This window comes from Cherax quadricarinatus, chromosome 42 (genome assembly GCF_038502225.1).
Source record: "Cherax quadricarinatus isolate ZL_2023a chromosome 42, ASM3850222v1, whole genome shotgun sequence".
NCBI lineage: Eukaryota > Metazoa > Arthropoda > Malacostraca > Decapoda > Parastacidae > Cherax > Cherax quadricarinatus.
Window position 1 is genome coordinate 15,959,664 of NC_091333.1, and position 24,258 is coordinate 15,983,921.

Genomic DNA, 24,258 nt, shown 5'->3' on the forward strand with positions numbered 1-24,258 from the left:
AGTGATACTGCTCCTGTGAGGAGCAGCAGCAGGATAATACTGCACCACCTCTCGGGGCCCTTAACAACAACAACAGCTTGGTGTGTGTCATGGGTGCCAACACATGGTGTGTGATTCTCTTCTCTTATATCCATATATTAGTGATGCAGATTACATGGCGAGTTTAAATATGTGGCCTGTAGTTATAACTTTTCTCTTGACATATGCAAGACATCACCATCCCTGTAGAAGCAGTTATTAGATGTACTAGTCATTATATTTTGTTGTTGCAGAAGTACTATAAAGATTCTATGTTCAATAAAGCCTAGAGATAAGGCCTGTGTTTCTATCACAACAATTTATTGAACATAGAATCCTGGGCTACCTGGTGGTGATCCTGCGCTAGACTACATCACAACATGGAGCGTTTACTGAAACCTGAGAGGCTAGACTGTGACCCCAGCTTATCAACGGCTGCTCAGGAATGGAAGCACTGGTTTAAGACTTTCGAAAACTTCTTGGGAGCCCTTCCTAAAAAAGATCTAGATAAACTAAGTCTGCTCATCAATTTTGTGTCACCTAAGATATATGAGGCTATTTCTGAGTGTAATACCTATGAAGATGCTATCAAAACCCTCAAGTCTCAGTAATCTTGTCACCCTCAACACCATTGTTAACGAGGAGCTGATCAAAATATCGACTTGGATGACAGCCAATAAACTTACGCTTAACACTGACAAAACCTACTATATTATGTTTGGTAGCAGAGCAGGAGATGCACAAATTAGCATTAAGATCGACAACACTCTAATTACTAGACATAATGAGGGCAAATTCCTAGGCCTATACCTTGATAACAACCTGAATTTCAGCACCCATATCCAACACATAACCAAAAAAGTATCCAAAACAGTTGGGATCCTCTCCAAGATACGATACTACGTGCCGCAAAATGCTCTTCTCACACTATACCACTCACTTATTTATCCATACCTCACCTATGCTATTTGTGCTTGGGGATCAACTGCAGCAACACACCTAAAGCCAATAATAACCCAACAAAAAGCTGCAGTAAGAATAATCACTAAATCCCATCCCTGGCAACACCCCCCTCCACTCTTCATAGATCTAAATTTACTCCCTGTTCAGTACATCCACACTTACTACTGTGCAATCTACATCTACAGGACCTTAAACTCCAATATCAACCTTGACCTAAAACGCTTTCTTGATAGTTGTGACAGAACCCACAGGCATAACACCAGACACAAACATCTCTACGACATTCCCCGTGTCCGACTAAACCTTTACAAAAATTCAATGTATGTCAAAGGCCCTAAAATCTGGAACACCCTACCTGAGAACTCTAGAACTGCAGACACATTCATCACCTTCAAAACTACCATTAGAAAACATCTTATCTCCCTGATACACCCCATCAACTAACTACACGAATACCACCTGGTGGTTCACACTTTCACTCACCCATTTGACCATAAACAGAAATATTAATCTCAATCTTAAAATAATGAATCCTATGATACTCCAATACTGAAACTATGTACTGTGCCAAAACAAAAACATTCACATTGCTAAACTCACAAACTAGTATTTAGTCACTTAGCCATAATACCAACTTACCTCATAATTTGGAATATTTTAAAATAAAGAATTAAACTAAGTCTGCCCGAAATGCCTAGCCATGCTAGGCATTCTAGTGGTACACTCTGTAATCATTATTTAACTACATGTAAACCACACAGTTAGTTAGTTAGTTTAATATGTTTATTATGCACCCCATACCCATCCTGTGGGCGGTAGTCAAAAGATTACAGAGGTACATAATTGGTCCAGGGACTGGACTCCAAAGTTTTGATAGCTGAGCAAGTTACAGAGGTAATGAACTCACAATTTACAAAGGTAATGAACTCACAATTTACAAAGGTAATGAACTCACAATTTACAAAGGTAATGAACTCCAGGTAAGTCTGGTCACAATCATGACAAGTTACAAAGGTATTTACAGATTACAGAGGTACGTAATGGGTCCAGGGACTGGGCCCCCAAAGTTTTGATAGCTGAACTAGGTACGAAGGTAATGAGCTCACAAGTTACAAAGGTAATGAATTCTGTAGAATGGTTACTTACGTTTATACTTTGGCTACAATCATGAACAAATTATAGAGTAATGAGCAATTCACACTTCCACACCCGGTCACAACTGTAATGAGTTATTGGTGCAAATATTGATTGTTGAGTCACACACACCACACACACACACACACACACACACACACACACACACACACACACACACACACACACACACACACACACACACACACACACTTTAGTTTAATATCTTTATGCACCCCATACCCATCCTGTGGGCGGTAGTCAAAAGATTACAAAGGTACATAATGGGTCCAGTGACTGGACCCCAAAGTTATGATAGCTGAACTAGTTACAAAGGTAATGAACTCCAGGTAGATCTGGTCACTAATCATGGCAAGTTACAGAGGTAATGAATCAGCTTCACTCCTATACATGGTTACAGTCATGAACAAATTACAAAGTAATGAACCACTGATACGTCCACACCTGGTCACAATTGTAATGAGTTATAAATACAAATATTAAGTGGATCATACACCCACACTAGTGCGCGCGCGCACATACACACACGAGGGCGCACGCACGGACATGTGCACACGAGCGTACAAATATATGCATACACACAAGGACGCACACCCACACACACACACCCACACACACACACACCAACACCCACACACACACACCCTCACACACACCCACACACACACCCTCACACACACCCACACACACACACCCACACACACACACACACACCCACACACACACACACACACCCACACACGCACACACACACACACACACACGCACACACACACACACACACGCACACACACACACACACCCTCACACACACCCGCACAACAACCAAATTCTGTAAATTCAACATTGTAATCTTTATAGAGAATAAACTTTGAATTTGAATTTGAATTTGAATTAAACCTACAAATGAAATCTGCACGCTATCGCCTTGCAACTCGCCGCCAGCAGATTGATGAATCCTTAGAGGAATACCTTCAAGCACTGAAAATTTTAGGTAAGGACTGTCACTTCCAAGCAGTGACAGCTGCTCAGTATTGTGAAGAGTCCATCATGGATGCTTTTATCAGTGGCCTGCAATCACCAATAATAAGGCAGCGTTTATTGGAGAGTAAAACTCTCGACTTAGCCACTGCCTTTGACCAGGCAAGAGCTCTAGATTCAGCCCAGAAGAATTCTGAAATATACAGTACCACTCAGCCTTCTCGAGTGGTAAGTGCTGCAATTCCTGACCAAGACTCTTGCAATGAAGTTACTGTGGAACCTGCCTCAGTGACAGCAGCAGGAGGTACGGTGTGTTTCTTTTGTGGTTTTTCAAGACATCCACGTCCAAAGTGTCCTGCTCGTGAAGCAATGTGCCATAAATGCCACAAAAAAGGTCACTTTGCTAAAGTATGTCGTGCTAATGCATCAACAAGAGCTAGTGCCTCCACACATTCCAGTGATCATGCGACTCTAGTAACAGTGACTTCTGGGGCTACTCCAAATTCACTGTCAAAGGCAGTTGTGAAAGTATTCATCAAAGGAACAGAAGTAGATGGTCTTATTAATAGTGGCAGCTCAGAGAGTTTCATCAACTTTGACTTAGTTAAACGCCACTCCTTGACTGTACATCACTCATCAGGTACCGTTTCCATGGCATCAACATCTCTCTCTATTCAGACCTTAGGGTTTTGTAAGGTAAATCTCAGAGTTAATGGAAAGGATTATCAAGATGTACATTTAGCTATTCTGCCACAACTGTGCTCTGATGTTATCCTTGGTCAGGACTTTCAGAAGCTGCATGATAGTGTCACCTTAACATATGGAGGTGAACTGCCTCCTCTTGTTGTCTGTGGACTTAGCACTTTAAGGGTAGACCCACCAAAGCTGTTTGCAAATCTTACCGCGGATTGCCATCCTATATCAGCTAAGTCACGCCGCTATTCTTATGAGGATCGGATGTTCATTGAGAAAGAAACTCAGAGGCTGCTGAAGGAGGGTATTATAGAACCGAGTAATTCCCCTTGGCGTGCACAGGTTGTTGTTGTTAAGGATGATTATAGGAAACGGAGACTGGCTATCGATTACTCTGAGAAAATCAACAAATTTACACTTCTTGATGGGTACCCTCTACCTCGAATTGATGATACAGTGAACAAAATTGCTCATTACTATGTGTTTAGCACAATTGATCTACAGAGTGCCTATCATCAAGTCCCTATAAGGAATGAAGATAAACCATACACAGCGTTTCAGGCTAGTGATGGCCTGTATCAGTTTACCAGAGTCCCTTTTGGAGTCACCAATGGGGGAGCCTGCTTCCAACTAATTATGGATTCACTCATTCAGGAAGAGCAACTCATGGGAACTTATGCGTATTTAGATAATGTTACTATTTGTGGCAAGACCCAGGAGGAACATGATGCAAACCTTGATAAGTTTTTGGAAGCCGCCAAGAAGAAAAATATCAGTTACAATGAGGAAAAGTGCACTTTTTCAACTAAAAGGCTTAGCATCCTTGGTTATGTAGTGGAAGGAGGTTCAATATTCCCAGACCCTGAACGACTACGACCTCTACGGGAACTTCCAATGCCTCAAGACAAAAAGTCACTCCGAAGAACTCTTGGTCTCTATGCTTATTACTCACAATGGATCTACAACTATTCAAGTAAAGTCCGCCCAATGAGTGCTACCACATTTCCTGTGACAAAGGAAGCAGAAGCCGTTTTCCATACTCTCAAACAGGACATTGAAAACTCAGTAGTTCAAGCCATTGATGAGTCCCTACCATTCGAAGTGGAAACGGATGCATCTGACATTGCCATTGCTGCAGTCTTATCTCAGGCAGGACGACCAGTAGCCTTCTTTTCGAGAACTTTTCAAGGATCAGAGAAGTGTTACGCTGCTGTAGAAAAGGAAGCCCAGGCCATCATAGAAGCAGTTCACCACTGGAGGCATTATTTAACTGGTAGACATTTCACCATAAGGACTGACCAACGGTCCGTGATGTATATGTTCGACAAGAAGCACAAAAGCAGGATAAAGAATGACAAGATATTACGCTGGAGGATGGAACTATTGTGTTATGACTTTGATATTCTGTATCGACCTGGTCAAGAGAACATCTCACCTGATGCATTCTCTAGGTCCCACTGTGGAGCAGCATGTCATGATTTGCAATCACTCTCAGCGCTCCACAAGGCTTTGTGTCACCCAGGAGTTACACGCCTGTACCATTTTGTCAAATCAAAGAACATGCCCTACTCAGTGGAAGATGTGCGACAAGTGATCAGAGCATGCAGAGTATGTGCAGAGTGCAAGCCAAACTTTCATCAGCCAGAGAAGACTCATCTCATAAAATCCACCCAGCCTTTCGAGAGACTGAATATAGATTTCGAAGGACCTCTACCAAGCATAAATCAGAATAGATATTTCCTTAACATAGTAAATGAATATTCAAGGTTTCCCTTTGTGTTCCCCTGAGCAAATATGACTGCTTCAACTGTTATTAGTTGTCTTTCACAGTTGTTCTCTATTTTTGGTATGCCAGCTTATATCCATTCAGACAGGGGATCCTAGTTCATGAGTAACTAACTTCAGGAGTTTTTGGCTAGCAAAGGTATTGCCTGCAGCAGGACGACAAGCTACAACCCTCAAGGCAATGGTCAAGTGGAGCGGTTCAATGGTACTATATGGAAGGCAGTTACAATGACATTGAAGTCGCGCAATCTACCTGTTCAACACTGGCAAACTGTTCTACCTGATGCTCTTCACTCTATTAGATCATTGCTGTGCACAGCTACTAATGCAACCCCTCATGAAAGACTCCTCAACTATTCACGTCGTTCCTCTACGGGAGCCTCCGTGCCCACTTAGTTATGCTATCCTGGACCCGTTCTCCTGAAGAGTCACCATAGGATGAACAAGACGGATCCTTTAGTGGAAGAGGTAGAGCTCCTGCAAGCTAATCCACATTACGCCCACATTCGCTACCAAAATGGTGAAGAGACTACAGTATCTATAAGACATTTAGCCCCAGTTGAAATCCCCATTAGTGTGGAATCTCAAGATACACCAATAGATGTGAAAGATGCTTCGTTTTCTCCTGGAAAGCCCCTTGAGACTACCCCTACGGAAATAGAGGATTCTGCTCCAGCAGTTAGTCACACCCCGCTGGAAAATATTGAACCTGGTGAAGAGACTCAAGGGCTACGAAGGTCGGGACGTGTATGTCGCCCACCTAACAGTTTGGGAGATTATTGTCTCTGATATTTTAGAAGGGGGAGATTGTAATGATACTGCTCCTGTGAGGAACAGCAGCAGGATAATACTGCACCACCTCTCGGGGCCCTTAACAACAACAACAGCTTGGTGTGTGTCATGGGCGCCAACACATGGTGTGTGATTCTCTTCTCTTATATCCATATATTAGTGATGCAGATTACATGGTGAGTTTAAATATGTGGCCTGTAGTTATAACTTTTCTCTTGACATATGCAAGACATCACCATCCCTGTAGAAGCAGTTATTAGATGTAAACGCAAACGGAAACCAAGCCTGTGCACATACTATGCACTTGGTATCTGCTGGCATGGGAAATCTGGAAAAACAGATGGGACATGCAACTATGACCACCCTAGAAAATGTCATGCCCATATGACAACAGGAAAATGCAAACTCCCTTCCTGTAAGCTTTTTCACCCTGAAATGTGTACCTCTTCAGTACAGGAAAGACTGTGCTATAACTTAAATTGCCAGGCATACCATCTAAAGGGGACAAAAAGATACAAAACATCCAGGCCATGGGAAAACCTGGGTAGCCACAGCCACTCAAGAGGGAGAGGTTTTTTAGTGCCAGGAAGGAAAGAAAACTGGCAGGAAATGGCAGAAATCGTACACCAAATCCAGTCATTCCTGGAGTGGAACCACAGTCGATGGCCTCCACTCCAAACCAACAGATACAGATACTAATGCCGGAAAAAAAATCCCCCCCCAGTACCAACAATACCACCAGTCCGATAACATTCTTCTTTGCAAATATACAGGGTCTAAAGCCAGCAACAAACAACAAAATACCTTTCATCCGTGGACTGCTTGCAGAGGCAAAGGCAATGTTCGCGGCTTTCACTGAGACCCACATAAAGGATCACTTGGACAACGAAATATGGATCCCAGGTTACAACCTATACAGATGTGACAGAGTGAACAGGCAAAAGGGGGGGGGTTGGCCTGTACATTGCAGAGTCACTTGTTTGCACAGAACTGCTTAATGCCTCAAATGACGTAGTGGAAGTTTTAGCAGTAAAGGTCGAGAACCAAAACCTAGTCATTGTGGTAGTCTACAAGCCTCCGGATGCAACATCCCAGCAATTCCAGGAACAGCTGTTAAAAATTGACCACTGTCTGGAAAATCTTCCAGCTCCTGCACCCAACATCTTGCTCCTGGGGGATTTCAACTTAAGGCACCTAAAATGGAGGAATATAGCAAATAATACTGTTGCAGTAATAACACCAGGAGGCAGCTCTGATGAAAACTCACACTCACACGAGCTTTTAAATCTCTGCACAAAATTCAATTTAAACCAGCAAATAATAGAGCCTACTAGACTGGAGAATACACTAGACCTCATCTTCACTAACAATGATGATCTGATAAGAAATGTCACCATATCAAAAACAATATACTCAGATCACAACATAATTGAGGTTCAGACATGTATGCGTGGAGCCCCAGACCGACAAAATGAGACTAGTCACGAGGGAGAATTCACCAAATTCAACTTCAATAACAAAAACATAAAGTGGGACCAAGTAAACCAAGTCCTAACCGATATTATAAGCTGGGAAGATATACTAAGCAACACAGACCCAAACTTATGCCTAGAACAGATTAACTCGGTGGCACTCGATGTATGCACAAGGCTTATTCCTCTAAGAAAAAGGAGGAGTAGATGTAAAATAGAAAGAGACAGGCGCTCCCTTTACAGGCGACGGAAAAGAATAACAGAGCGGCTAAAAGAGGTCAATATATCTGAAATGCGTAGGGAGACACTGGTCAGAGAAATAGCAAGCATCGAACTTAAGCTAAAAGAATCCTTTAGGAGTCAGGAATCGCGGGAAGAACTAAAAGCCATAAATGAAATCGAAAGAAACCCAAAGTATTTCTTCTCCTATGCCAAATCAAAATCGAGAACAACGTCCAGTATTGGGCCCCTACTTAAACAAGATGGGTCCTACACAGATGACAACAAGGAAATGAGTGAGCTACTCAAGTCCCAATATGACTCAGTTTTTAGCAAGCCGCTAACCAGACTGAGAGTCGAAGATCAAAATGAATTTTTTATGAGAGAGCCACAAAATTTGATTAACACAAGCCTATCCGATGTTATCCTGACGCCAAATGACTTCGAACAGGCGATAAATGACATGCCCATGCACTCTGCCCCAGGGCCAGACTCATGGAACTCTGTGTTCATCAAGAACTGCAAGAAGCCCCTATCACGAGCCTTTTCCATCCTATGGAGAGGGAGCATGGACACGGGGGTCGTCCCTCAGTTACTAAAAACAACAGACATAGCCCCACTCCACAAAGGGGGCAGTAAAGCAACAGCAAAGAACTACAGACCAATAGCACTAACATCCCATATCATAAAATCTTTGAAAGGGTCCTAAGAAGCAAGATCACCACCCATCTAGAAACCCATCAGTTACACAACCCAGGGCAACATGGGTTTAGAACAGGTCGCTCCTGTCTGTCTCAACTACTGGATCACTACGACAAGGTCCTAAATGCACTAGAAGACAAAAAGAATGCAGATGTAATATATACAGACTTTGCAAAAGCCTTCGACAAGTGTGACCATGGCGTAATAGCGCACAAAATGCGCGCTAAAGGAATAACAGGAAAAGTCGGTCGATGGATCTATAATTTCCTCACTAACAGAACACAGAGAGTAGTCGTCAACAGAGTAAAGTCCGAGGCAGCTACGGTGAAAAGCTCTGTTCCACAAGGCACAGTACTAGCTCCCATCTTGTTCCTCATCCTCATATCCGACATAGACAAGGATGTCAGCCACAGCACTGTGTCTTCCTTTGCAGATGACACCCGAATCTGCATGACAGTGTCTTCCATTGCAGACACTGCAAGGCTCCAGGCGGACATCAACCAAATCTTTCAGTGGGCTGCAGAAAACAATATGAAGTTCAACGATGAGAAATTTCAATTACTCAGATATGGTAAACATGAGGAAATTAAATCTTCATCAGAGTACAAAACAAATTCTGGCCACAAAATAGAGCGAAACACCAACGTCAAAGACCTGGGAGTGATTATGTCGGAGGATCTCACCTTCAAGGACCATAACATTGTATCAATCGCATCTGCTAGAAAAATGACAGGATGGATAATGAGAACCTTCAAAACTAGGGAGGCCAAGCCCATGATGACACTCTTCAGGTCACTTGTTCTATCTAGGCTGGAATATTGCTGCACTCTAACAGCACCTTTCAAGGCAGGTGAAATTGCCGACCTAGAAAATGTACAGAGAACTTTCACGGCGCGCATAACGGAGATAAAACACCTCAATTACTGGGAGCGCTTGAGGTTTCTAAACCTGTATTCCCTGGAACGCAGGAGGGAGAGATACATGATTATATACATCTGGAAAATCCTAGAGGGACTAGTACCGAACTTGCACACGAAAATCACTCACTACGAAAGCAAAAGACTTGGCAGACGATGCACCATCCCCCCAATGAAAAGCAGGGGTGTCACTAGCACATTAAGAGACCATACAATAAGTGTCAGGGGCCCGAGACTGTTCAACTGCCTCCCAGCACACATAAGGGGGATTACCAACAGACCCCTGGCAGTCTTCAAGCTGGCACTGGACAAGCACCTAAAGTCAGTTCCTGATCAGCCGGGCTGTGGCTCGTACGTTGGTTTGCGTGCAGCCAGCAGCAACAGCCTGGTTGATCAGGCGCTGATCCACCAGGAGGCCTGGTCACAGACCGGGCCGCGGGGGCGTTGACCCCCGAAACTCTCTCCAGGTAAACTCCAGGTAAATATATAAGCCTATTTGTTCTCTGTAATCATATAGGCTATATAGAAGTGAAGAATTTTTCTCTTATGTTGGTGTAGCACTGTTTTGTGCATTAGTGTCACCTTCTTCAGAGGCTCTATGGTGTCACCCGGGGCGGTCCGCCATCCCATTACGACGCCACTGTTATGGGGTGCATAATAAAGATGTTACACTAACTGTTGACTGAGGGATTAATAAAAAAGCAACGTATGTATTTAATATATAATGGGGGTCCGTACGACGTATTTTACAGAGTTGCCGGTACAGTTTTATGAAATGTGGCTTATAGACTATGTAGCTTATTATACAGAAAGGTATGACTTTCAGTGAAAGTTTTCTCTCAGAAATATTGACGTTTTATGGCTAACTCAAGAAATGAGAAAGTGAGAATAAGTTAAAGGAACTGAGTCTCAACGTGGGTTAAGAAAAAAACTGAGTCTGAACATTGGTTAAAAGAACTGAGAGTCTGAACACTGGTTAAAAGAACTGAGAGTCTGAACACTGGTTAAAAGAACTGAGAGTCTGAACATTGGTTAAAAGAACTGAGAGTGAACATTGGTTGAAGGAACTGAGTCTGAACACTGGTTGAAGGAACTGAGAGTCTGAATATTGGTTGAAGGAACTGAGAGTCTGAACATTGGTTGAAGGAACTGTCTTAGCATGGAGTGAAGTGTCATATATTAGACCAGTGTTAGAGGTTAGAGTAATGTTAGAGGCTAGAGTAGTGTTAGAGGCTAGATTGAAGTGGTAGAGGTTAGTGTTAGACATTTGAGTAGTGTCAGATTAGGACTGAAGTGCTAGAGGTTTGATTGAACTGCTAGAGGTTAGAGTGGAGTATTAGAGGTTAGACTGAGGAGTAAGACATTAGAAGCTGAGGGTGGAAAGAAGCGTTAACATGGAAGATAGAGTTAGTGGAAGATAAGAAATAGTGTTCCTGTAGCACTGAGAACACTGTAACATGTTCAGCGTACGTGTGGAGATTATGAGGAGACCATAACATTGATCAATCGAGAGAAAAATGACAGGATGGATAATGAGAACCTTCAAAGAGAGGGAGGCCAAGCCCATGATGACACTCTTCAGGTCACTTGTTCTATCTAGGCTGGAATATTGCTGCACTCTAACAGCACCTTTCAAGGCAGGTGAAATTGCCGACCTAGAAAATGTACAGAGAACTTTCACGGCGCGCATAACGGAGATAAAACACCTCAATTACTGGGAGCGCTTGAGGTTTCTAAACCTGTATTCCCTGGAACGCAGGAGGGAGAGATACATGATTATATACACCTGGAAAATCCTAGAGGGACTAGTACCGAACTTGCACACGAAAATCACTCACTACGAAAGCAAAAGACTTGGCAGACGATGCACCATCCCCCCAATGAAAAGCAGGGGTGTCACTAGCACGTTAAGAGACCATACAATAAGTGTCAGGGGACCGAGACTGTTCAACTGCCTCCCAGCACACATAAGGGGGATTACCAACAGACCCCTGGCAGTCTTCAAGCTGGCACTGGACAAGCACCTAAAGTCAGTTCCTGATCAGCCGGGCTGTGGCTCGTACGTTGGTTTGCGTGCAGCCAGCAGCAACAGCCTGGTTGATCAGGCGCTGATCCACCAGGAGGCCTGGTCACAGACCGGGCCGCGGGGGCGTTGACCCCCGAAACTCTCTCCAGGTAAACTCCAGGTAAACTCCAGGAGTATTAGAGAGAGAGCGAGCATATATTTCCACAAGCAGGAATACCAAATAGCTGTTGTTTTAATATCCGTCACATCAAACATGGCTTCAGTGTTGCCAGCTGGCTAGGCAGGTCACCCTCGCCCATGTTACTACCACCAATAGTAAATACTGGGCCAGTACTCACGCACCAGTATTCACCTCAACACCTCGTCCTCATACGAGTATTACTTCGCTTCTCCTCATCATCCTCATTCGAGTATTACTTCATGTCTACTCTTCCTCCTTATCTTACACAAGCTCTACTTCATTTCTTTTCTTAATCCTCATCCTAGTACGAGTTATACTCAACCTCTCATCCCCATCCTCGAATGAATAATAATTCAGCTCTTCTCCTGGTCGTCCTCCTCCTCTTCATTATCCTCGAATGAGTAACACTTCAGTTCTCCTCCTGCTGCTCCTCCTTTTCTTTATCCTCGTATGAGTACCACTTTAGTTTTCCTCCTCCTGCTACTCCTCCTCCTCCTCATATTCACGTGAATGACACATCAGTTTTCCTCCTCCTCCTGCTGCACCTCCTCCTCCTGCTGCGCCTCCTCCTCCTGCTGCGCCTCCTCCTCGTGATGCGTCTCCTCCTCGTGCTGCGGCTCCTCCTCCTCCTCCTCCTCCTCCTGCTGATGTTGGTGCTGCTGATGGTGCTCCTCCTCCTCTTCCTGTTCCTCGTAGTAACCACCATGCTGTGAGTCTTGCAGATAGTCATCATCGTAGTCATCAATATCATTCTTAGCTTCCTGGTACTGCTGGTACTCAGAGACCAGGTCGTTCATGTTGGACTCTGCCTCAGTGAACTCCATCTCATCCATACCTTCACCAGTGTACCAGTGTAGGAAAGCTTTACGCCGGAACATAGCGGTGAACTGAGCACCGATGCGCTGTGGGGAACACAAACATCTGTTATACACAGCAAATTGTTATTCATTGAAGGAAATGTTTCTAAGTCGCGAGTTTAGCTATCAAAAAATGTTCAAGAACTGTCAAAGTATTTTATCCACAGTGGTATATTACAAACCATTCAGGAAAAATATCCTGACCTTGCGCAGTGTAAAGCATTACCACTTGTTTTTGCATGTGTGTGACTTAAGGGGATACTGACCTTAAATAACTCCTGGATGGCGGTAGAGTTGCCCACGAAGGTGCCAGACATTTTAAGTCCCCGAGGAGGTATGTCACAGACGGCAGTCTTCACGTTGTTGGGGATCCACTCCACGAAGTTCGAGGCTCTTTTGTTTCGCATGTTCACAATCTGTTCATCTACTTCCTTCATGGACATACGACCGCGGAACATTGCAGCTACAGTGAGGTAGCGACCATTGCTTGGGTTGCATGCCACCATCATATTCTTGGAGTCAAACATCTGCGTTGCCAACTCAGGTACTGACAGTGCCTGGAACTTCTGATTACTGAAAGTAAAACACACTGCGATGTAAAAGGTTTAGAAAACTGACAAACTGAAGAATGAGACACTTATGCAACATTTTGGAATCTTTACTGGGAAAACGTTCAGCCAGCTTATACCTTCTTCAGTCCAATACAAATAACGTGGGAAAAAGAGGATGGTTTGAGGTAACCAGTCCCTCAACCTGGAGTCTTGAAGAAAGCACTCTTCAACCATCAAGATTAATGGACTGAACATATTGATTCCAGGCTGAGGGACTGATTACCTCAAACCCTCCTATTTTTCCACCGTTCTTTGTATTGGACTGAAGAAGCCACTGGCTGGTGAAACGTTTCCTCAATAAAGAGTCCCAAATGTTGCACAAGTGTCTCCTTCAAAAATATATTTGCATGTAAATATAAAGTGAATAAGATAAGAAAAAGATAAACAATACTGGAACCTTACCCTAGAAAATTTGAAGCTGACTGGATGAGGCGTTCTTGAGTTATAAACCAAACAAACCACCGAACAAGTGATGTTTGAACGCACTGTTCAGTGAGTTTCAGGACTCACATACCATGGGTTCAATCCCCACCAGTTCTGTGGTGTGTTTGTAATCATGTTATTACGCATATGTGCTCCAGTTCCCTGAATTAAGCCTGAATACCTTCCATCCCCCCCAGGCGCTGTATAATCCTACTGGTTTAGCGCTTCCCCATGATTATAATATAATAATATGTTATCACGATCTCGTGAGTTGTAAACTAACCCTTAGGAAGGAGGATCAACTAGGTAACCAAGGTTCTTGGAGGTGAATTACAGAAGCCATCCGCCTCTTTTGATCCCAATGCCTACCTAATTTTTTTGTATTCATATACACAGTATGTTTACACATTCTAATTTAACTGTTAGTTTAGAATTTATCTACTTCTCCATCCTCGCATAATATTTGGCACATATTTATATTAAAAACAAATTAAGATAATACTTGTATGTTTCTCCTCAATATATTTCAGTGATGAAATATGGTTTAAATTGTACAATATTGTATTATGAGGAAAATCTTAACCTAACTAAAATAACCAAGAATAATCTAATGTAACCTAACCTAACCTAACCTAATCTAATCTAACCTAACCTAACCTAATTCGCCTGAGTCCCGCCGAGGATCAACATCCAATAATAGCCCAAATTAAAAAGTAAATAATGATGACCTCCAAAGAGTGTTAATACAAACCCTCGAGCCGTGAGTGGTGAAAAGCCTGTCATGAAGAAGTGAAGCCGAGGGAAAGGTACCATGTTGACGGCCAGCTTCCTCAAGTCAGCATTCAACTGGCCAGGGAAGCGCAAGCAGGTAGTTATCCCAGACACAGTGAGGGAGACCAAGTGGTTGAGATCACCGTAAGTTGGAGTAGCGAGCTTCAGGGTCCTGAAGCAGATGTCATAGAGAGCTTCGTTGTCAATACAATAGGTTTCATCAGTGTTTTCAATAAGTTGATGAATGGAGAGAGTAGCATTGTAAGGCTCCACCACTGTATCAGAAACCTGCAAAGTAATTCAACTAAACTGTACCATTAAATTAAAAGCTCAGATTTTTATAAACAAATTGTGAGACCAAAATACCTAACAGTAAATAGAGAATATTCAAGAAAATCTGCTAACATTAACAGAAACTTAAGACAGGTGCACAAGTGGCAGTGTGTGGCGTACACTGAGTATGTCACATACAATTCACTGTACATCACACACCCACTTCTTGTATTTCCTATAATTATAATCAGACAAGCTGGTAGTTTGGCTGTGAGTTGTAGGGGCCTTGACCTGTACTGTGAATGGCTGCCAGTATTAAACATCAACCAGTCAGGGTAAGTGGCTGATTATTATTATTATTATTATTATAATCAAAAAGAAGCGCTAAGCCACAAGGACTATACAGCGCTGCAGGGCAGGAAGGAAGCGAGGGCATCAGGTGGCAAAAGGGAGATGGATGAGTAATAGGTTACGGATAACAGCGGGGCAGTGGATGGTGAAAGGGTAAAGGGCAGCAAGAGACTGAACTAGAAAGGCCTGAGGGGAGTGCGAAAAGTATCATCAGAGTTTGTGGAGTAAATCAGTCGTTGTCAAGAAGTCAATGAGAGAGTCAGGATTAAAGGAGGGTCCATCAGTAAGAAGGGAAGGTAAAGAGAGAGTAGTAGAACGAAGACGACGTTGGAGGTAAATTCTGCGTGCTCGTTGATAGAGAGGGCAGTCTAACAGAATGTGGCTAATCGATACTGGAACTTGACACTGCTCACAGAGAGGAACAGGGTGCCTCTCCATGAGATACCCATGAGCAAGACGAGTGTGACCAATGCGAAGGCGGGAGAGAGTGGTCTCCCAACCTCGGCACTGATGACAAGACGGCCAGTAACCTATGATCGGTTTAATAGAATGAAGTTTGTTACCGAGCAGAGTTGACCAACGTTGTTGCCAACGGGTGCGAAGGTGGGTAGCTATTGCAGCAAAATAGTCCAGAAATGGAACACCTCGATAGGAAATTGGTAGGTCATGTACTGCTGACCGCGCAGCAGTGTCTGCCTGTTCATTGCCCTGTACGTCGACATGACCAGGGACCCAACAAAAAACAATATCTTTATGTTTGGAAGAGATACGGCGTAGCCAAAGTTGGATACGGAGAACTAGGGGATGAGATGTATCAAATTTTCGAATAGCCTGTAGAGCACTAAGGGAGTCTGAGACTACTACAAATGATGACACAGGCATAGATGCGATACGAATAAGTGCTGCAAGACTGGCATACAGTTCAGCAGTAAAAATGCTAGCTGAAGATAGTAAATGTCCCCACACGACGCTGTCCGGAAACACTGCTGCGAATCCGACGCCGTCTGAAGACTTGGAGCCATCTGTGTACACAGCGGTGGCATGAGAATGGGAGTGGAAGTGATCAAGAAAAAGAGAGCGGGAAGCCACCGTAGGCAGTTGAGCTTTCGAGCAAGGGAGTGAGAAAGAACAGACCCGAACAGCTGGAACTTCCCAGGGGGGTAGGGAAAAGTGAGATGCTACAAAAAGAGTGAATGTAGGCGAAGAGAAAAGGAACGGAGCAAACAGGGGTGGCGAACGAATAAAGAATGTCTACTAATATCGGTGACCATTCTATAAATGGAAGGATTGTGTAGATCGTGAGAGCGTACATAGTAGCGAAGGCAATGGGCATCACGGCGATCAGACAAGGATGGAACATTCGCTTCTGTATAGAGGCTCTCAACAGGGGAAGAGCGAAAAGCACCAAGGCACAAACGTAATCCTTGGTGATGGATAGAGTTAAGGCTAGAGAGAGTAGCAGGAGAGGCCGCGGAATAAATCTGGTCACCATAATCGAGTTTCGATAAAACGAGGGCTGAATGTAGGCGAAGCAGAGTTCGACGATCAGCTCCCCAGGAAAGATGAGCAAGGGTTTTAAGAAGGTTTAGCCGGCTGTGACAAGTTGCCTTCAGAGAGGTTATGTGAGGTTTCCAGGATAACCGACGGTCAAAGAGAAGGCCTAGAAACCTGACTGTATCACGTTTGGGGATACGGGAGCCATAGAGATACACAGGATGATTGGAGATAACAGAGCGTCTAGTGAAAGTAATTTGGTGAGTTTTGGTACTTGAAAATTTAAACCCATGCGTGGTGGCCCAAGTGGAAACACGGTCGACCACATGCTGGAGAGAAACTGCAATAAGATGACAGTCAGCGCCTGCACAAGCAATAGCGAAGTCATCAACATAGAGTGATGACCAAATATTGGGTGGAAGAACAGAGGCCAAATCATTTATAGCAAGGAGAAAAAGTGTTGTGCTTAGAACACATCCCTGAGGGACACCTTCAGCTTGGACGAAGTCCGGGGAAAGAACATTATTGACTCGAACACGGAAATGTCTGTCAGTTAAAAAGTTCTTAAGGAAGGATGGTAGATTGCCTCGGAGGCCTAAGGAATGGGCCTGGGCCAAAATATTATACCTCCAAGTTGTGTCATATGCCTTCTCAAGGTCAAAAAATATGGCAATAACTGAGTGATTATTCGCAAAGGCATTACGAACATACGTATCCAAGCGTAGTAAGGGGTCTATGGTAGAACGACCCTTACGAAAGCCATATTGACTAGCGGAGAGACTGTTGTGTGTCTCTAAATACCACATTAAACGTCGATTTACGAGACGTTCCATCACTTTGCAAACTGCACTAGTAAGAGCGATGGGGCGATAGTGGGAGGCATCATGTCCTGTAGTACCCGGTTTGCAGAAAGGGAGAACAATGGCAGATTTCCACAGCTGGGGAAGAACTCCTTGTGCCCAAATAAGATTGAAGAGGTGTAAGAGGACTACAAGGGCTGACCGATGTAAATGTTGTAACATACGAATATGAATGTCGTCAAGGCCAGCTGCCGATGATCGGCAAGCTGAGAGCGTTGCCTCCAGTTCTTGAAGTGTAAAAGGCACATTATACTGTTCTTCTCTGAGAGAAGAAAAGTCCAAGGGTTCTAACTCTCTGGCAGACTTTGAGGAAAGAAACGAGGGGCATAGATGGAGTCCTCGGGAAATACGGTTCAGATGTGTGCCAAGTTCAATGGCAACGTCGAGAGGGTTTGCTACCTCAACACCAGCGACCCATAGAACAGGAGCCGGGTCAGGAGAGTATTTACCACTCAATTTCTTTACTTTTTTCCAGACTGCACTCATAGAAGAAGCAGAGGTGATGGTGGAAACATAGTCTCACCAACAAGTGCGTTTAGCTTCACGGATGACACGGCGAGCGATCGCACGCTTCTGCTTAAAATCAAGAAGTCTCTCAGTGGTTCTATTGTACCGGTACCTGCCCCATGCAGCACGTTTCAAACGTACTGCACGAGCATAAGCAGGAGACCACCAAGGCACGCACGTCTGAGAATGCCTGCCTGAGGTTTGGGGTATAGAATGAGAAGCTGCGGTATAAACTGACGTCGAGAAGATGTGTAGGAGCTCATCAATGGAGGATGAAGAAGGAACTTCACTAAAAGCAGTGAGGTGTGAGTAAAGATCCCAATTTGCCCGATCAAATTGCCAGCGAGGGCTACGGAAAGGTGGTGAATGGGAAGGAGAAGTAAGAATGATCGGAAAATGATCACTGTCATGTAAGTCTGGTAGAACAGACCAGGTGAAGTCTAGTGCAGTGGAGGAAGAGCAGACTGATAGATCGATGCAAGAGAGAGTATGAGTACGAGGATCAAAATGGGTGGGAGTACCCGTATTTAAAACATGGAGGGGGTGAGAGGCGAGAAAAGCCTCCAACTGAATGCCACGTGAGTCACAATGAGACCCCCCCCCAGAGGAAATGGTGGGCATTAAAATCACCAAGTAACAGAAGTGGTGGTGGTAAGGATGAAACAAGAAAGGCAAAGTCTGGGATAGAAAATGCTCGAGAAGGAGAGAGATATAAAGAACATATTGTAAACCACTTATTCAAGTGGATACGGGCTGCAGTGTAATGCAGCGAGGTATGGACAAATAGTTGACAGTACGGAATATCATTGTGTAGAAGAAGGGCACTTTCATTAAAGGTCCCATCTGAGAAAGGATCCGAAGAATACAATAAATTATAGCCTGAGATAGGTTGGAAAACAGCCGAGTGTAATTTTGGTTCTTGTAAGCAAGCACCAACAGGGGAAAACCTGGAAAGCAACATCTGAAGCTCACCCCGATTACCCCTGAGGCCGCAGATATTCCACTGTAAATAGGCCATGATTGGCGATGAAGAAAATATCAGGAATCTGTAGGTAAAGGCACCTATGGACTAGAGGGGTTAGAAAAGTCAACATGTGGTGGCATTGGAAGACGTTCAAGTAGCGAAGGAATGGAGCATTGCGAAGAATGGGGTTGTGAAGATGGAGGAGAGGGAAGAGAAGGAACAGGAAGTGAATCAGTGTCCATTGAAGGTTTAGTCTCTGCAATATATTCTGAAATGGCTTCAAGTGTTTCTGAATTCAAAGATGTATGGGAGACCATATTGGAGATAGAAGGAGGAGGGTGAGTAAAGATTGGGACAGTAATGGACTGTACCAGAGTAGAGGGGGAAGGAAGAGTGTAAGGGACTGGAGATGAAGTGTGGGGGGGGACAGAAGAGGCAGAAACCTGGGAGGTGGCAGAAGAGGGAGAAACTTGGGAGGGGACGGCGGTGGAAGGCATAGTACGAGGAAGAGGGTGAATCTCCACACTTGTAATAGAGCCAGAGAGAGGGGAAGAACTAGGTACAGAGACTGGAAAGGTAAAGTGTGGAGGTGGAAGAAGGGAAGGAAGGGGCAAAGAAGATTTGAGCAATGTGGATTTTTTGGACTTCTGAGTAGAGGGGCGATTGGTATTAGGTGTCGTACGAGGTCTTGTCGATACTGGGGCTTGTGAGGAAGGACGCGAAGATGTGAGAACAGACTGAGTTGTAGTCGGGACGTCAGAGCCAAGGACAGCAAAAGGATTAGATGCCGTAGTGGCTATGCCAGGGGTAACAACAGAGGAGGCTGCAGAAGATGGTACCCCAGAAGTGGGGGGATGTTTGGAAACACGAGAATAAGAAACACGGGGTAGTCTCCCTTGGAAGCGGAGATGAGTAACTGCCATAGCATAAGGGAGACCTTCTGCCTCTTTGAGGCAACGGATTTCACGTTCATTTAAGTAGACCTGGCAACGGCGGGAGTACGAAGGGTGAGCTTCATTACAATTAAGGCAAGATGGAGGTTGACTGCAAGATGTATTAGAATGGTCGTCGGCACCACAGACTGGGCATTCGGCCATAGATCTGCAATATTTCGCTGGGTGACCAAAACGCCAGCAATTTCTACATTGTTGCGGTGTAGGTATCACCTTTCGAACTTGTAACCGATGTCCCGCGACATATACAGAGGACGGGAGTTCTCGGCTGTCAAAAGTTAAATGAGCCACATTGCAAGGGAAACGTCTCCGCCCCCGGGCAGGAAGGACATAAGTGTCTACTTTGAGGATTGGGAGATCCTGGAGTTCCAGCTGTTCAAAAATGTCATTGCCACATGACTGGAAATTCTGTTGGACTATGGTATGGGGCAGAATGACAGTACCACTACAAGAATTGAGAGAAAGATGTTTTTCAATAGTGATAGGAGTAGTATCGATATTCGAAAGGAGAGAAAGATCATGAGCTTGGGTAGCATTCTGGACAGTGACGATGTCATACCACTCTTGAGAGCATGAAATGAAATATCTCTACCAACATGACGCAGGAGCGCTTTGCCAATACTATGGTCAGAAAGGTAGGCAGAAGAAGAAGTCGGTCTTAAAGTAAAGAATTTAGTCCATTGTGTGGTCCGAAACTGAGCGTGGAGAGGGAGTGCTTGACGTGTCGGTCTTTTCCGAGTAGAATGGGAAGGTAACGAAGGAGCATCATCAGGAGATTGACGTTGGCATTTAGGAGTAGGACCGGAGTTGGTCCGGCGTGAAATGGGCGGGCGATTCGAAAATTGCCGTACCGTACAGGGAGAAGCCGGAAGCATAGTCAAAGGAGAGCGGAGTTCAGAAAAATCGAAGGAGTCAGTCGAAGCCCTGGTACCTGAAGCGGGTGAGGAAACAGCACCAGCAAGAGGTACAGGGGCATCAGGAGTGTCCGAAGAGTGGTCTAAACACAAGGCAGGGTCAGAATGGGGTGCGGTATCAAGAAGGGGCCCGGCGGTAGTGGGTTCATGGACTAGGGCTGCCATGGTTAGGTTACTCCTTTGCTTTTTGTTTTTAAGAAAAAAAAAAGAAAGAAGAAAAGAAAAAAAGAAAAAAAGAATAAAAAAAGGGGGGAGCGGGGAGGAATAGTTCCCAGGAGGAATGAAAGGGCCGGAAATCTCCCTCCGCGCCCAAGAGGACCTCAACACCGCTAGTAGCGCAGATGCAGCATGGAACCCGTGCCATACCCTACCCTTCATGCCAGTAAACCAGCAATCCGGGATAGCAACCTCACATCTGCCGAGCTACCTCGGTGGACAAAAGAGAGGGCGGCCGGATATCCGCCACAAAGCATACCTCCTTCGGCCACCACCCCCGGAATCCGAAAGGTGGCTTCCAGAGATATACCCGTCGCCCGAAAGACACCCAAAGCTACTCCGGGATACCGGAGAGGGATCAGGACATCCCCAGGCAATCCAGATTCCACGGCAAACTACGCCACTGCCAAGAACCTCAACGGAATGAGATGGACCCCGGTGTCCTTTCCCCTACCTAGGAACTAGCGCGCCTGTGGGAGAAATCCCAAAGGCCAAAAAGAGGAAGGGCAAAAGGGAGGGGTGAGGAGGAGGAGGAATGGAAAAAGGGGAGGATGGGGAGGATGGGATAGGGGAGGGGAGAATGGGGGGTAATTAGGTTCGGTCTGAGGAAGAAGACCGACAGGGCTAATTCCGCAGACCAAGAGCCTCTTCACCATGCCAAGGAGCCCTCCTTGAAGAGGGTAAGTGGCTGAGTCCAGACGAACTGACATATGTAATACCCATACCCCTCGTCTGGAGTCAGTCTCTCACTTGCTATGGCTGATTACAAATACTGGCTACTTTTCTTTGAACTATAACTTATAAGCCAATGGCAGTGAGCAAACTCACTCTGCTCTTTCATTTACTATAACATTTATATTACCTGGAGTTTACCTGGAGAGTTCCGGGGGTCAACGCCCCCGCGGCCCGGTCTGTGACCAGGCCTCCTGGTGGATCAGAGCCTGATCAACCAGGCTGTTACTGGTGGCTGCACGCAAACCAACGTGCGAGCCACAGCCTGGCTGGTCAGGAACCGACTTTAGGTGCTTGTCCAGTGCCAGCTTGAAGACTGCCAGGGGTCTGTTGGTAATCCCCCTTATGTATGCTGGGAGGCAGTTGAACAGTCTCGGGCCCCTGACACTTATTGTATGGTCTCTTAACGTGCTAGTGACACCCCTGCTTTTCATTGGGGGGATGTTGCATCGTCTGCCAAGTCTTTTGCTTTCGTAGTGAGTGATTTTCGTGTGCAAGTTCAGTACTAGTCCCTCTAGGATTTTCCAGGTGTATATAATCATGTGTCTCTCCCGCCTGCGTTCCAGGGAGTACAGGTTCAGGAACTTCAAGCGCTCCCAGTAATTGAGGTGTTTTATCTCCGTTATGCGCACCGTGAAGGTTCTCTGTACATTTTCTAGGTCAGCAATTTCACCTGCCTTGAAAGGTGCTGTTAGTGTGCAGCAATATTCCAGCCTAGATAGAACAAGTGACCTGAAGAGTGTCATCATGGGCTTGGCTTCCCTAGTTTTGAAGGTTCTCATTATCCATCCTGTCATTTTTCTAGCAGATGTGATTGATACAATGTTATGGTCCTTGAAGGTGAGATCCTCCGACATGATCACTCCCAGGTCTTTGACGTTGGTGTTTCGCTCTATTTTGTGGCCAGAATTTGTATTGTACTCTGATGAAGATTTAATTTCCTCGTGTTTACCATATCTGAGTAATTGAAATTTCTCATCGTTGAACTTCATATTGTTTTCTGCAGCCCACTGAAAGATTTGGTTGATGTCCGCCTGGAGCCTTGCAGTGTCTGCAATGGAAGACACTGTCATGCAGATTCGGGTGTCATCTGCAAAGGAAGACACGGTGCTGTGGCTGACATCCTTGTCTATGTCAGATATGAGGATGAGGAACAAGATGGGAGCTAGTACTGTGCCTTGTGGAACACAGCTTTTCACCGTAGCTGCCTCGGACTTTACTCTGTTGACTACTACTCTCTGTGTTCTGTTAGTGAGGAAATTATAGATCCATCGACCGACTTTTCCTGTTATTCCTTTAGCACGCATTTTGTGCGCTATTACGCCATAGTCACACTTGTCGAAGGCTTTTGCAAAGTCTGTATATATTACATCTGCATTCTTTTTGTCTTCTAGTGCATCTAGGACCTTGTCGTAGTGATCCAATAGTTGAGACAGACAGGAGCGACCTGTTCTAAACCCATGTTGCCCTGGGTTGTGTAACTGATGGGTTACTAGATGGGTGGTGATCTTGCTTCTTAGGACCCTTTCAAAGATTTTTATGATATGGGATGTTAGTGTTATCGGACTGTAGTTCTTTGCTGTTGCTTTACTGCCCCCTTTGTGGAGTGGGGCTATGTCTGTTGTTTTTAGTAACTGTGGGACGACCCCCGTGTCCATGCTCCCTCTCCATAGGATGGTAAAGGCTCGTGATAGGGGCTTCTTGCAGTTCTTGATGAACAAGGAGTTCCATGAGTCTGGTCCTGGGGCAGAGTGCATGGGCATGTCATTTATCGCCTGTTCGAAGTCATTTGGTGTCAGGATAACATCGGATAGGCTTGTGTTAACCAAATTCTGTGGCTCTCCCATAAAAAAATTCATTTTGATCTTCGACTCTCAGTCTGGTTAGCGGCTTGCTAAAAACTGAGTCATACTGGGATTTGAGTAGCTCACTCATTTCCTTGCTGTCATCTGTGTAGGACCCATCTTGTTTAAGTAGGGGCCCAATACTGGACGTTGTTCTCGATTTTGATTTGGCATAGGAGAAGAAATACTTTGGGTTTCTTTCGATTTCATTTATGGCTTTTAGTTCTTCCCGCGATTCCTGACTCCTAAAGGATTCTTTTAGCTTAAGTTCGATGCTTGCTATTTCTCTGACCAGTGTCTCCCTACGCATTTCAGATATATTGACCTCTTTTAGCCGCTCTGTTATTCTTTTCCGTCGCCTGTAAAGGGAGCGCCTGTTTATTTCTCTGTAAGATTACAATATGGGGTTTACATATTATAATATATGAATTATAATTTGTAGTTTACATATTATGAAACAATAATTACAAAGAAGGCCACTGGCATGCCTAGGCATTTCGGGCAGACTAATACTAATTCTTACTCTATACTGACACAGGTTATGGAGCATACAGATATTAAATTCAGGTAACTGAAGTGATTAA

General features: G+C 44.7%; 1 protein-coding gene across 1 annotated transcript in view; it reads right to left on the reverse strand.

The window, feature by feature from the left end:
- Positions 1–11,907: 11,907 nt before the first annotated feature.
- Positions 11,908–24,258, reverse strand: part of LOC128695719 (tubulin beta-1 chain-like) — a 109,923-nt gene continuing 97,572 nt past the window's right edge. Inside the window, exons 5-8 of the mRNA XM_070093317.1 lie at positions 14,547–14,854; positions 13,028–13,334; positions 12,663–12,806; positions 11,908–12,485 (exon numbers count right to left, since the gene is read on the reverse strand). Of these exons, the coding sequence (XP_069949418.1) occupies positions 12,423–12,485; positions 12,663–12,806; positions 13,028–13,334; positions 14,547–14,854 (822 nt within the window). The 3' untranslated portion in view covers positions 11,908–12,422. The remainder of the gene's footprint in view (positions 12,486–12,662; positions 12,807–13,027; positions 13,335–14,546; positions 14,855–24,258) is intronic.